This window comes from Glandiceps talaboti, chromosome 12 (genome assembly GCF_964340395.1).
Source record: "Glandiceps talaboti chromosome 12, keGlaTala1.1, whole genome shotgun sequence".
In the NCBI taxonomy this organism is placed as follows: Eukaryota; Metazoa; Hemichordata; class Enteropneusta; family Spengelidae; genus Glandiceps; species Glandiceps talaboti.
This window is the reverse complement of record NC_135560.1, coordinates 23,537,912-23,554,087: the sequence shown is the minus strand read 5'-3', so window position 1 is coordinate 23,554,087 and position 16,176 is coordinate 23,537,912. Positions and strand designations below refer to the sequence as shown.

General features: G+C 35.5%; 1 protein-coding gene across 1 annotated transcript in view; it reads right to left on the bottom strand.

Moving 5' to 3' along the window:
• Positions 1-12,592, bottom strand: part of LOC144443450 (uncharacterized) — a 42,393-nt gene extending 29,801 nt beyond the window's left edge. Inside the window, exon 1 of the mRNA XM_078132929.1 lies at positions 12,467-12,592. Coding sequence (XP_077989055.1) covers positions 12,467-12,505 — 39 coding nt within the window. The 5' untranslated portion in view covers positions 12,506-12,592. The remainder of the gene's footprint in view (positions 1-12,466) is intronic.
• Between the last annotated feature and the right edge of the window lie 3,584 nt (positions 12,593-16,176).

The window sequence follows — 16,176 nt, the reverse complement described above, 5'->3', positions numbered from 1 at the left end:
AAATCAACACTCTTTCCCTGATAAAAGGGAAACTAAATAATTTTCACTGACCAGGTACATCACTGATATCATATAGGATACTTCCCTTCCGAGTTATTTTTAAGACACACCTTTTAACTTGCTCTTAAAATATTACCCAATTTTTATGGTCTGATTAGTGTGCTGGTTTGCATTTCACTGTAGATTTAAATTGCTATGGTCAACCTTCAATTTGGTGCTATCACTATTTTTTCATTTTCCCTTCCATGACACTTTTTGTCAATTATATTTGGAGTAAAACAGAAATAACAAAGTTCAGCAATTAAACCTCCTTATTGACTACAAATTATTTGAGAAAATAAGAAAACATCAGTGAATCAACATTAATCAATTTTTGAGTCACTCAATTTTACACAAGATTATCTCTCAAGCCTTTTTATACAATGACATAAAATCTACTCTAAGTCTAATGCTAATGCTAAATCGATTTGAATATTCAAAATCAAATCAACTTCCAGGAAGAAAGCATGGAAATCCAATTTTCATTTTAAACATTGGCATTTCCTTGTGATCTTCATACAAGTTTCCACATCAAATCTGCCAACTCTTGTTATACAGAACAGAATGTTCGGTACTTTATGTGTTAACAATTACAGTAAGAGAATATTAAGGCCATCCATCCTTCTCAATCTAACCAACCAGTACATGGTATCTTATTATCATATTTCCATGACAAGAATTGATAATAACTATCTAGCCAGCATAAAAACGCAAGTAATTGAGAGCCATGGGGGTTGGCATATTCAAATTAGGTAAAAATAGATAACATGACTTCCATGGCTGAACAATATCATGAAATCTGAGATAGCTGCAAGGCAAGAAATAAAGATGTCAAATTGTGTGAAGTGAATAAAAAAATGAACACTACCCTTGTACAGTATTGGCTAGTCTCTGGCCTTGCCCATACACACAGCAAACAGTTTTCTAAATTAGACTCTGAGCTATTGTATCATTGTCTGGAATTCCCTCAATGAAGTAATTAGCGACAAATTAATTTACATTAGAAACAGCTGGCAATTGTTGGCAAATGCCATTACTGGTACTCATACCCTTACCTTTCCCTTTCCAGAAGTGCATTTATCATCAGACCAAGATCCAGTCATTTTGTGCTATTAGGTGTCAATTGCTGGATTCAACTCAACTCACCAAGTGCAGACAGTATTCTAGCACACTCTGGCATTTAAGCCAGCTTTTAGTCAACCACAACTCAGTATTCTCAATTTGTGTTGTCCCAGAATGCAACTCCTCACGTCTACTTGCCAAGGCTCTGTTGATTTATTCCTTTCCATATAACTGAAACTGACATGTTTAAGTAATTTTCCTTCTACAGCCACAATATCGTATGCACTGGTTTAAATTACAGTCCCTCCCTTATAGCTGTTTCTCGGCAAGCTGACGATAGCTTTCAATTGATCTGTCTCGGGCTGGCAGCCTAATCCCAAATCGAATTACACAGTAAGACCAGAGTTGTACAAGAGGCCACCACAGCTTCTATGAGTTCATCTGCCCAAGTGAAATGAACTTTACTTTACAAGGGACTAAATCAATATCAATTCATCAGCTTGTAATGCAGTGAAGAGTGCACTACAATAATTGCAAATCATGTTATTCCAATGGAAAACTAAGGGCAGTAATGCTGCACTGGAAGATAAAAATACCCTAAATAAAAGATCTAAATCGGAGATACTAATTCCGGAAAAAAACAAAGCCGTGAGAAATATCAACTATCACAGCAATGCATACTACTCTTTCAACTTGTAACTGATGGTTTTCAATGCTTCATACGTCAGCCATAGGAGAAAAAGCTCTTAAGAGAAAAATGGCTCAATATCCACAGAATTTACAAGCTTTTAGGATTCATCCATTTTTGCCAATAGGTAGAACAGACCTTTTTTTTCTATCATCCTTCAATGTAAGACTCAATCTTGAATTTGAACTAAATAAACAACAATTAAAACCAACCAATATCTAAATTAGATATTAAAATAAAAATCTATTTTCAACCTCACAAATAAAAGTACTTATTCCATACATTGTTATTTCTGACTACACTGCCAAACTAGCAGGAAAAAATTCATGAAAAATTTAAATTTTCAAATTTCAAAATCAAATTGAATACTCCACACATGTACATCAATGTATGAAATTTTACTAATTTGAGGAACAAATTTCATTTTCAATTTTCTAACCACAAATTTTTTATTTTATTTCCGAACTCAATACTATAATATGCCTGTAGTCATGTGAATTGTGCCTGCCAAAGATCTGATATCCTTGAAAACAGACGTTAATTACCCTAACTAGCATATTGGCTGTCATTACTTACACCTAAAATTACAAGTAACATATAGCCATCATAGCAATAACTGAAATTGCTTTTCACAGGAAAATCACACTGTTGTCACCATCCATAGTTATTGCATTCCTGCATCGACACACACACTGTAGTGTTTTCAATTCAATATCTTAGTAGTAGCCTCTGAATGAGGTATTCAAAATAGTTAGCATATATCTCACATAATGGTGTCTCATATATTACAATTATTCTACAAATGGAAAATAGTAGTGATTAAAAAAATTGAATGAAAACACATCAAGTCTACTTTGAAATGTTTTAATCCTGAAATTTGAACTTGGGGTCAAGAAGCCATTACGCTTCAACTTACAAATGAGATTTTTTTTTATATGACATTTGACTTTGCTGCAGAATAATTTTTAATCTGGAATATTTCCTTTTTATGTTGACACAAATCTAAACAGTTTACCATTGCTTATTTTGAAGATGATTATTTTAAACGGAAACATAACATTTTACTGTACTGTGAGTTAAAGTATTGCTTTTGCCAAGTTCTGAACTTGTTTTCATCATGAACAGATTCAATTACTTAAAAACCGCAAACTGCAAGACAGTTTTATATAAAATACTGACTTTAATTAGCTACAATTCTGTCAGAATTGAATCTCCTGTCTCAATTCATGATTTCCAGACAAATACTAATAGTACTTGTCCAGCTGTCTACATGTTTTCTCCATGCCAGCTTCATATCTGGATAATAAATTATCCTGTAAGGACACACAGCGTCATAAACTAACACATATTACTAGCAACCATATTATCTCTAAAAACCTAGCTCACACCTGCACCGTCATTAAGAAAAGCAGCAACCATCAAAAGCCACGCCAAGCTACCAACCAGTCCAGCATGAATTATTCTAAGGAGTAAAGTGTTTTTCAAACTGTTAAGACCTCACTCAGCATATTACCATAGAAGGGCATTACACAAAAGCCACTTTGTACAACAACTTCTTTGTTCACCTGACACTTGACAAGTAAAGCAGTTAACTATACAGAAACAAAAGATTCAAAACCAACACCTCAGACCCAATCTACAGTTTACCTGTTTCCCAAACATATACCCGTTCAATAAAATCTTGGGACAAAGCTTACGAAAACAAAAATTGAAGCATCATTTGTGATTCAGAGAGTAAACTTTAAAGTTTCAGTTTGCGACAGCGGTCATGTTTGATGGAGAGATAACAACCATAAGGATGATGTGGGGTCAAAATTTCTAAGTTTAGTGATCTTACAATGTATATTCTTTATCAATCATTTAATCTTAGACTGATTAGGAGCATCCTTAGTCTGCCATGAGTCACTTGATAAATCTTCTCATAAAAAACTCACAGATAAGCTGACAAATAAGTACATCTAAAAGTACCCAGCACTAGAGCATCCTACAGAGGCGGATAATACTGTTAGTGATGATGCTCTCACTGCCTAGGGTGGCTTAAGATAACTGTCCTATTCATTAACAGGTGGGAACAGCAGTAGTTACCTGACATACAGGTAAATAGAGAGCTGATTGATTTCAGCACACCAGACAAATAACCATTCCGGATTGGATGAAAAAAATGCAGCTTTGCATTGATGACCCTCAAGCGCAATATCAGAGATTGAAAGATTATGAATGCAGTGTTATAAAGACACAGTCTCTCTTCTTGCCATGCTCCCAAGGGCCTATACAATGTATGGTCATCAATGATTGAATTGGACTCAACATTCTTTGTCCAATCGACTTCATTTTCTAGGTATGCTTACTTAATTCACACGTCCCTAGGCCAGCTTCTGAAAACATCAATATTCAAATGAACGGGCAACACACATCAATTACATGTAAAATCACAGGAAACATAATGTTTTCTTTGCCGGTCCATCACTGAGAAAGACTTGGTGGCAGGAGAAAATAAACTGCAAAGTACACACAAAGCTAAAATAAAAATATGTGTTGTGGAAAAGAATGAGAGTTCCCTAGAACTAGATGACGAGAAAGCCGATTTTTAGTCATTGCTGTGAATACTGTTTATGTATGGAAAGAATGTTTCAGGTGGCCTTCAGGCATTCTGAAATGGATGATATGCACTTGTATTTAGCATGACAGAGAGCTAGGCATCTGTGGTTATGTACTCAGACAGCCACGCTGAGAAAAAAAATGTCAGCTACACTTGTGAAATACCAATCAGTGCATGGAGCCAACATACACTCCAAGTGCCTCTAATTCAAATAGCTTACATGTTTCTCAAAAAATAAAACACAAAGAAAGCTTTATCAAAATTCATCAAATTTAAGAAATCATCATATTTGCCAATAAATAGTAGGATTTTTGGAAAATAGTTGCCTTGATTGATACAAGAATTGTTCAAAGCGTCTAATAAAATCCACGCATCCAGTAGATTTAGAGATATAAATATTCTCTAGCTTGGGGCAATTGTCAGAGATAGTAGCGTTTTTATGTTGACATCCAAATTTCAAACGAGCACATCAGATTCCATATGATTCATACATCAAACTCAGGCAATTTCAAATAAATATGAGAGACTTGCAATTTTTAGAGAGTGCTTTAGGGGATGAGGTGTTCTGTCAATAATTTGGACTGAACTAGTCTCAAAAACACTTGATCGGGAATTGTTTTTAAGTCAAAATACTTTTACAAACAAGAGTTCTTTTTCACTCACAACTGCGTTGTCATCATCAGTCAATTCGTTGACAATAATGTGCCTCAGTAAAATGAGGTATTACCTTTTTATTACCACTTTCTTTGACATGAACATTGTGACAATAAAAAAGGGCATGAGATCAACACATTAGTCACAAGAATTTACACTCTTCAGTGTAGCATTGCTTATAGGCATAATTAATTTGATGAAGTATTTCTTTGCCTCACTGAAAATGTCAACTGAAACAATGATACCCACTCCTTACAATACACTGACAAGCTGTGCCATCATACAAAAAACGATACTATGGACTAATTTAGTCTTACAATCTACTGACAATCATTCTGTAGTTAATGATATGCAGAAATGTAAAAGCCAATTTGCATGAACAATAAACCCCAGATTTTCAGGAACCTAAAAACACAAAACAAACAAAGAGACGCTGCTGTGTTTTCAACTCACAGCATCCTATAATTGCAGATTCTAAATTTCAAGTATTTAATTCTACATAATCTCCAAAAAGCCAGTGAATACTGAGTTTTAAGGGGTGAATCTGAACATGGTCTCAGTCTGTACACATTAGCTGTCAGTTAACCAAGCCAAATATTTTATCAGACAGCTATCCTGATCACTATTCTTCTGACACTGCCTTATTTCGGAGTGAAAAATTAACAGACTAGTTAGCAGTGACAACAACGCTCATGAGAAGCAGCTGGACGTTCTGATAATAGACTTGACAACAGCTAACTTGTTTTGGCATTTTTTGTCTCAGTATTGTGAAGCATTTATAGGGTATTTGGATAGCCAGCAATTTGATTACAAAAGCTGTTATCTGCACAGCAGTATTTTTTTATACCTGGAATGACACATTATGAAGGCAGCTTTAAACAAATATTCACTACATCACCATAGTTTGCCTTCCTATACAATACTTCAATTCCTCAAAGACAGGATGTTAATCATTTATGCAAATGTACAATATGGTAAACATTGTTATGTGACACTTAAAAGTTACATTGTAAGTGAGAAATTTTACACTTGTGTAAAAATAACATATGAAAGTCTATTTCTTTAATGTTATATAACGATTAATCTATCCACTCAGGAACCCCACACCCCTCCCTACCCCACCACCCTCCATCCCACCTCTCCAAATGTAATACCTGGTAAGAAATTCCTTACTACCCTAAAGATTAAACAAGAGAATGCTACTATGACATTCATCCTTATTCACTGCTTTTCACTATCCTGTATGTCTCTTTAAGTCTGTGAACCAAACTGACCCCATAGCTGACAGAAGGCATAGAATTACACATCACCTAGGGGGGTAATGCAAGGTTCACAGAAAAATTAAATCACCTTTACAGGGCTTACTACATCAAGGAGAAAAATAAATTACAACCTAAAGATTACTTCCTTACAAAAGTTGCTGTTTTAAGAGAACAGGTATGAGAGTGTCAAATGGATAATTTGATCTACTTGCTATAAAGTATGACAGCATTGAACCAAAATGACGGCAATTTAATGTTCAAGCCACTATACAGTAGATTTTACTCTCAGTATTACATATTCAATAAACAGTCTAACTGTCAAACTACTAGTTAAATGTTATCTTTTTGATTCATTAAGTAGCTTAAAATGACAAAATAACAACATTTGAAATTTAACTAGACGCCTGGGGTAACATTACCAGGAAATTTGCAGAAAAATTTCAAGGATGAACAAAATAATGTATCAATTAATGTCATAATTTATTTTCCATGTTTCTGTACCATTAGAGAAGTTATAAATATTAGTTCCTAAAATAGGAACAATGTCATTAATTATTCACTTTGACCTTGATGTTGTACTAATTAAGTAGGGTAGTATGATTTACTCTTCCCTTTCCACATTACTGCACAATATATAATAAGACAACATTAGCAATGTAAATGAATCCATTACAGTGACCTACCATCATATCCTACCAAATTACTGTACTTCTATTATATATTCCCTTTGTACAAGATTTTAAAAATTAGAAAAATTAATTTTTATGGGAAAAATTTTTGTGAAGAATTCCCCAGTAATTTTTGACAAGTTTGACATTGATGATTGAATCAAAGTTTTCTAATGACAAGAAAATGAAAATGAAATATAATATCTGATTGATTTTCACAACAAAAATTAACTTTTCCAATTTTAAAAACACCCAGCACTTCAGGGATCTGTACATGTAATATAGTGCAATATATCGTCATGTGATCAAAGTAGGAGGCCAACATCTATTTCTACTCCAATCATTGTTAGTCATCATAACTGAATGTTTCACTGACTAGCATTCACACATAGCTCACAAATAATTTCATGGCAAATTAAAAGTGACAATTGGCGACCTTGAACTTACATATCCCTAATCCACACACATCAACAATATTTTAAATTAATATCACTCACAAGCCTGTACTAAATCTGTCAAAAAATTGAGTGTGATATAAATAAATATATAAATATAATATCCTTAAAACTTTAAAATAATATACTTGAAGACTTTTGGGGTTTTCACAAATGTGGACAAAATGCGGGTAAAAAAATACAGACACATAGATTAGCCTTTGTATAACATCAATGTATAATTTAGAACGCAATTCATTTAGACAATAATGCATGCCTAGGCTTTAGCACAACAATCCATTCACTCATGTCTGCGTGACTGAAAACTGTTAAATTTTTAAAATGACAGGCTGGCAACTGTAGACACACACACAATGGCCAAATTTGTGCAACAACAGACATAAAGACATGATCTGCTAGTTAGATATCCCTTCAGATCATCAAGATTGATTGGTGATTTCTCTTAACCTTCTGAATCACACAGCCTCTTAGTTTAAGACTGCAGTCTCATCTATCTACCCATATCAAAAATGTAATCTATCAGTCCTATTTCAAATTACAGTCGAGTGAGCTTTTAAATCATGCACAATGGCCTCACTCGGCTAGATACATTGCACACACAAAACACGATACAGCGGAAAAAATATACTCGCTTCAATAAAAGCTACTTGCTTAGTGAGACAAAGATTTCCTTTGAGCCATAAACCTTAGAAGCTATGTGAATAACAACAATACACTGTGGTATCTGTGTTTCATGGCCACCATACAATCTCGCCTTTCAGCCATTCTTTTGTCTGGCTGATTAGCCAATCACTGTACTCCATTGGGGGTTATATCAGCCAATCAAAAGCCACAAATGAAAAGACTCTTGCAAGGTCAATGTATACTCAGTCTACATCACAGTAAAGCTATAGCAAGCAAACAACACTTTTCTCTTTAAATCTCTGCTACCCAGTCTTTGAGTTTTCTAATGATACAACATGACAAACAATACAATGGTTACATATTTGAAATAAACCGTATTTTTTACCTCACCAAGACAAATGTTTTATATGACCAATCTGTCATGTGTATGTTTATAGCTGTAGAGAGTGGGGTTTTTTTATAATCTAAATAATCTAATAACTAACATCCATTGTAAATCATATTTTGATATTTAACATAGTAAAAGACAATGATTAATAAAAATGAAGAGTAAAACACATTCTGTTCAGAAAGATACCAGATTGTTGGAATTGCATCTCTGAAGGCCCCAACAAAGACCCTGGGTAACACATGGACATCTATGTCTGTATACACACATGGTACCAATCTCACATACACAAAGACCATTCAACACAGTTCCCCTGTTTTACCTTTGTCTCACAGACACTCGCTCCTAGAGTCTTCATAGAGAAGGCATGGTTGTCATTTTCTCCCAAAATCCAAAGGTAATCCGAGGGAAAAAGTCACACAGAAGGAAATCCCTAAATACGTCCACTGCTTGCAGTAAGTTGATTTAGATTTGAGCTTGACTGGATGGAACCCCTTTCATGATTTGGGCCATTTCCTCTCTATTGTTGAATGGATGAGAGGGGACTTCATAAATTATTCATGTCCCAAGCTAGTGTGTTAATAAGAGTCCACAGTAATCCACACCCTTAGTAATCAATTGAGGGCCCACTTATCAGTGTGCAAAGTAAACATCCCTAATTTGCACCTATCACTGAGCTTTGGCACCTGCCTGCCAAATATGGAGGAGTTGAGCCAAACCATTTTATCCAGCCAGGGGGGGGACTGGCAGGTCTCACCCTAGTCTAGACTATTTTTTGGCACAGTGCCAGTTCCTGCAGAGCCTGTATAATGTGTCATTGATAAAGCATACACTAATGGATGAAATTACAACTGACATGTGTAAACAGTGAAATCAGCAACTTCAAATATTGCCTGCTGCTGCTATGCATGGAAACCCTTGAGTGAACCAAACAAGTTGCCACCCTCTGTTGCTAATAGCATGTGCTATCAGGCCAACCCCCAAGATTTACATTTTCTTTCATCAGGAAGAAAGGAAACACATTCAAGACTTCCTTCAATGTTAGTGTCTTCAAAATGGTCACTGTGTGTGTCCTGCCTTTTTATGCAGTTTACTTAGCATTGACAATTTGCCTTTCGGCCCCAGGGAAACAAACCAATTGGCAGGCAATAGTGACAGCAGCAATGGCTGTGTATTAGATGATCACTTGTATATAGTATTTCACATACCACTCTGACTTCAAATTTTGAAAAATAGTCCCACATTGCCTTTAACCCTATTGTCCAATCACTGTAAGGGGTGAATGTTTTACCTTTTCTAGTTCAACTCCTAATTGCATACTTTCTTAATTAGCCAACCTTTGTTGTTTTAAGTCTTTATTGCTCAATTGTGATAACACTGTCTATTCAGACAAAACAAAAGATGACTTGAGCACTTGAAAAAAATGTAATACCCTAGCTGTTTGACAAGTTGGAACATCAGGTTTTGATGACACTTATTTAAGAAGAGGTTTATGAAATCAGAACTGAACAGTTCTTTGTGTGAGACTGGACTCTGAAGTGGATAAAAAACAGGTATAACTTGCAGCAAGCACATTTTTATCCTAGCAGCCTTGAAAGGACCAATAGCAGGACAGCTGTGACTGTGGACCATTGATTACTTCTATCTCATAGCTTAGGTGTCAAATTACTTCTGAATGATTACAGACAAATCAGATTACAGGCTCTTCTTTTCATCAACCACACCCCCTAGAGTCCAAGAATTTAGTCCTTAAAAGTTGTTCATTGCACTTGACCAAAACACTTGCAAGAATCAAATCCATAACTCCAGTCTTTACAAACCGATCTTCCATTGACTTAAATTTTCTACAAAGTCAGAGTAAAGTTGTTTTATTCCAGACAGAGAGTGACAAAGGCTAAGTGTACATACTGAGTGAGATTTCTACTTGCATTGTTGACACAGCAGTGTTGAAGAACCATGCTATTAATTGTTGACACAAGTATTTATAAATATCAGAGCCAATTGGAAAACAGACTCATAGCATTGAAAGGGTGATTGCTTGCAAAATAGACCTAATGTATCTTGCAGCCCTTTTAGACAACCACGGCCGACTGTTCTCATCTCTTCTACTTCCATTTGTAGACCTTAAATAACATCTACTTTACTGTATTCAAATTTAAAGAGCAACTATCTATCCATTTCCTCATAATGAGTTAATATCTGATGATTAGTCAGTCCTGGATACCTGCAATCTCCAGACTGCATTTGAGAGATAATCAGTTTTTTTCCTGTACAGCACATACTGTAAAGGAGCGCCATAACAAATGTTTGAACTGATAAGCAGCTAGCTATCTGTTGGGCTTGAGGTACTTTTAGCTATTTTCCTTTTAGCTCTTGAATTCCTGGGAATGCGATGCTCATGGTATATATTTCTACTATGTAACTTTAATATGCAGTTCCTACTCACACTATTTAACAATGAAAGGAAATCCCAAAATAACAAAATGTGGCACAGGAAGGGGAAGTTATGGTGAAATGGTATACGCTTCAAATTAGTTGTTAATTTTAATCTTAATAGTACATGGCCAGCTGATGAGTTAAAATTCAGTTTTGTTTTGTTTTTGTTACGCCCATAATCAACTTGGTTGCACAATAGCATTTTTATTGACATCATGGAATAAAAGGTATTCACAGTTCAAAACTGTAGCTCAGTGACTTTGTCATGCCAAAGAGCCCCACATCTCAGGACTAACCGAAACCCATCACCGGCTCCATTCATTCACATTAAAACCAATAACCTCAATTTAGATGAATTTGTTTCAGCTTTTTGCAGCCAATCTTTCAAGAATACAACTACAACTTCCACTATTAAAACAATGTTGAATAGTAGGGGAAGTATGAGTAACGAGTTGTTAGACCATTGATGTGGACTCTATGGTACTGGTGTGTGTGCTCCCATAGGAATGTGACACACACAATCAGTAGAAGAACAAAGGTCATGGGTCAACAACAACAAAAAAACTTGTTTTTGCACTTTCTACTTTCAATACTTTAATTGTTTACCAAGAGAACTGGACAGTTACCTTGTCAGGAGTGATCTAAGTTTTACAATCTTTGGGGATTTAGTTCAAAGATGAACTTGTGCAATTTACAATAATAAACACAATAGAGACAGCTTTTTAATGCAGTCCAAATACTAGTAGTCCTTACTGCTGTCAAACATCCATTTAACTCCCCAGTTCTGTATGGTCTGATCTTTGATGTTGAGGGAGGATGATTATCACCTTGGCAACACAACTCTGTCCTCTGATATTCATCTTTTGGGTTTTTTTTATTTCAATGGAGAACAGATGCTATGCTATTGGACACATTTTGCAGATACAATTTAAATAATGGGTGTGTTATATACATTCACAGATATCAAAAACCATTTAATGACACAATCTTTAGTCAGATATGCAATTTAAGTTCAGGAAACCAGACTTCAACAAGCCTGCACACTAACTTTACTTGTTTTTTTAATTACAATGTTCTCAGGCACTCAAGGTTTCAACATATATTAGTTAATGTCTGCTTAAAAGAGGCAGAGGTCACAGCTAGACAAAGATCATGCCTCTATGTCATATATAACCCTCTATCTCTAGTTAAGATTTGTTCTCTCTGCAGTAACTAATTACAGTGGGCTTGTCATAAACATTCCCCAGCCCAGTAATCTTTGTGATTGCCTGCCAATAGAACCAGGAATTTTCTCTCTTCTTGGCAAGTGAGCTATGCATACCACCTGACAATTCATGTATAACACATAGAATACCTATTTGCCTCCTTTTTCTTTTCAGAGACATGTTTACCCAGGATACAGTATAAACGAACCGAATCGTGATCTGACATTGGTTGCATTGCTGTCCACCCACCTTCACTTTGACATCTTTAATACTCGCCATTCATCTACTAAAACTAAAACACTTACATGATTTTTTCCCCTAAGATTATTAAGAATAATAAAAAGTTGACCATTCACTAGGAAATGAATGTAGATTTGACATTTTACCTTGTTACTCTGCCCTACTATACAATGTAGCATGTCCATGGGAGATATTTTTCACAGTCCATTCAGAAGGAGACTAAACATGAAGTTGTTTTGCATTATCTAATGCTTTACAATGACAGGTCACGGCTGTAAAGGGCAAAAGGAGAGAAACACAAACTGATAAATTTGTACAATCATATGATAAAACACGCTATCAATAACATCATTCAGCTTAACCAAGTTAATTTATTCACATATGAAGCACTTCTTTCATTTCATCTAATTAATGACTGTCTTTACAAGCTGGATATCACACTCAACTTTTTTAAATACAATTTGCATAATTTATTTCCAAAACATGAAATATATTATACATCTGAATAATTTCAATGTATTCCATTCAATTTGCACATTTTCATTTCTTTTCAGCAGTGATTGTTGGCGTTGAATGCCTATCCCAGTAAATCTCTTTTGTCAGATTTGCCAAGATTCTGAAGGCTAAATTGAGCACTCGTCACAGAAGACAATATCTCCTTAGGGGTTTTCGTCTCATAAGTCGTCCTATCTCTTTTGTGCATATTAAGGAGCAAACAAAATCCTTCGGTGAGGCTTGTCACGAGTTTAAACGAGTTTAAATTTACAAACATTTGTTCAAAATGTCCCTATTATAATTTTAAAGCCCCTTTCTTACCTTCTATTCCCGAGTCCCTGTCAGCCAGTTGAAGGCAGGGCTTCGGAATTAAGTTGATTATTACAACTTCAAAATGGCTCTGCGAGTGTACAATCTCCTGTAATAAGCAAACCAGAACAACATAGAGTGAAATCGAGATGGCTACATTGTTTGTTAAAGCAACAGACATTGAGGAAAGTTTTGAGTGTAACCCAAGTAAAGGTTTTCACAGGCGTCACGATCCGAACACCATGGCTTGAACAAGACACACAATAAAACAAATAAAAAAGACACTGTAGTACGAAAATGAAAGAAATAAGAACATCTGTTGGTTCCTAACAAAGACCCCCACCTTCCCACGACGGTTAGATAAGGGATTTCATTGAAAATAAGCCCAAATCGGTGATTTTTAAGAGAGGAACGTGGCTATCCTACCGTCCTTTGTGTATGATCGAGTCCAAACTAGTGGTTAATGTAGCCAATCAGATCCGAGCCACTCGCGACAGGTTCTTATTGAATACACACAACATACACACTAAAACCTATGCCGATATGTTACTATTTGAATATGTACTTTAGCGTTTTTATGCAGAGTCGCCACAGGGTATGCTATTACGTCTCCAACGATCGTCACAGCTGCTGTGTTCCGGCAAGTCCAGTGGAATACAGTGGTGTTGGCGACGTCACAAACACTTGAAAACACTATCGAGGTCGGATAACAAAATCATACATACACATCTGAGTGCAGTCAGAGCTAGCGAGAGACACACCACAACAACGCCCCGATTCAGTTTGAAGTCTTTCACCGATCAAACCCAACGAAATCGATGGATCGCTTGGATACAGTAAAGTCTCAAATGAGCCGTCGTTAAGAGCCAAAAATGTTAGCCAAAATGTTCATTGTCCTTCGAAAGGCATATTTCTTTCGTTAAGGAGACCTCCAGGCGTGTCACAGCTTTGCTGGCAGTAACAGTAGGCTTTAGCTAGCAAAGGCCACGGCGTGATCAAGTGGGCTATGATGGATGTTTAGAAAGTCAAAAAATGGCTTCCGCGGCAAATACTTCATTTTTACCGTGAAAAAATAATATAAAAAAACATACAAAGGATTTATTGATATCAGTATACTGTAATTTTGACTTTTCACACGTCATAAACACTGCAATTTATAAGAATTAACACTAGAAATTTACAACACAGGTCGAAGCTAGCTTTGGGGCTTTGGACCAATCAAATCGCCTAAAATCCCCAAAGACGCCATTTGATTGGTTAAAAAATGGCCTGGTATGTGAGATAGGCCTGATTAGCATACGCAACGAAATATGCCACACAGTTCATGGAGTGAATGGTTGAACGCTATTAGAGTTGTATACAGTCACTATTATGTGTCTTTACGCTTCGTTTGGCCTATTGTGAACACATTCTCTCGGCGAGAATGGATTTTCGTGTTTGCATTGCTACGAATGGCATTGAAGGCAGAGCGGACGCGCCGGGAATATTTCCCGTCCCGGACAGTTCGTGACATTATGTCGATATCTCCGTGGTTGATCGATGTTACAAGTTCCTGTCATTTTGGGGTCATGGCTCGTATTTCAGTTTTGATGGGGCTCGTCAACTGATAAAACACAGTGCTTTTAGCATGATACACAGGCTGCAATGCGCCGTAAATAGCACTGTGTGTTTTTAAGTAACTAGCGCAGGCTAGGAAATATGCAAGGTCTTTTTTCATCGTTCAGTTGACATAGAACGAATTAATATAAACACAGACAAGTAAGAATATAATTATATATAAAACGTGTACAATATTATTTATTTATTTATGAAATTAGTTGAACATATAACAACATAAGATATATTTCATAAATCACAAAATATAAAATATCATTTCTTCGTTAATACATTCATTTTTTAAAATTAAAAACCTAACGATCTCTCGTATTCATTGTAACATTCAATATACAGACAATGTAAATATTGTAATTTCCCTTACTCGACATTGTGTTAGAAGAGCCTTTGGCTCAACAATTTATCAAGTGTAAATAAAGTCAAACAAACAAACAAACAAAGATGATATGTGTGCGTGCGTGCGTGCGTGCGTGTGTGTGTGTGTGTGTGTGTGTGTGTGTTATCAAGTTATGTAAATAAATAGAAATACATATTTTATGTATATAAATACTCGAACTTTTAAAATATACACAGGAACAGAATAGAATGTAATCATATATATATGATATATATATAATATATATCATATTTGTATATATAAGAAATGCATATGGAACTTATAAGTCAGTCCGAATATATAGATGTAAAAATCCGACTTTTCGAATAAAAATTCTTTATCAAGGTATTTATCAGACATGTTAGGTAAACACCTGAATATATCTGAATGTTATGGAACAGGACGACAACCGCGCGTGATTAACGGTTATACGTGTGAAAAGTTCTAATATTCGCACGCACCAAATAGAACCCAATAGATTAGATATATACATGTATATAAAGGGGTAAACATTTGCGTTCTGGAAGCAGCCTTGATACAGGTCGATGCATAGAGGCAACTATGAAGGGGCCGCAGTGAAGTACTAAATATCAAACATTGAATCATGTAGAATGATAAAGACGAATATGTTGGTGTTCAATTGTCTCAATATTTTAAATAATACATCATCAAATCAACTTTGTCTAATGACATGGGATATGTGGGTGACCAAAACATCTGCATATTTGTTCGAATGTGAATCCTGATAACATACGTGGTGTTGCTGGATATGCTTGGAATGTTTTTTGCCTCCGGTTGACAGTTTTCTATCTCAGACTACAACATATAAGACAAGTATGCAAGACATTTAATCCCTTGAGTATCTTGAAGGGCTTTTCCTACACAAATCCTCTTAACAGCGTACCTAAATTGTTCGTTTTTATGTGGAATAAAAATGAAATTGCTCCTCGAGATTTGATATCCAAGCCAGGTGCATGAAGAGAGAGAATATGACTAACATATAGTGTGCGCACACTTTGTGAAATCGATGTTTAATTTTACTGACCACGTGATCAACTAAAA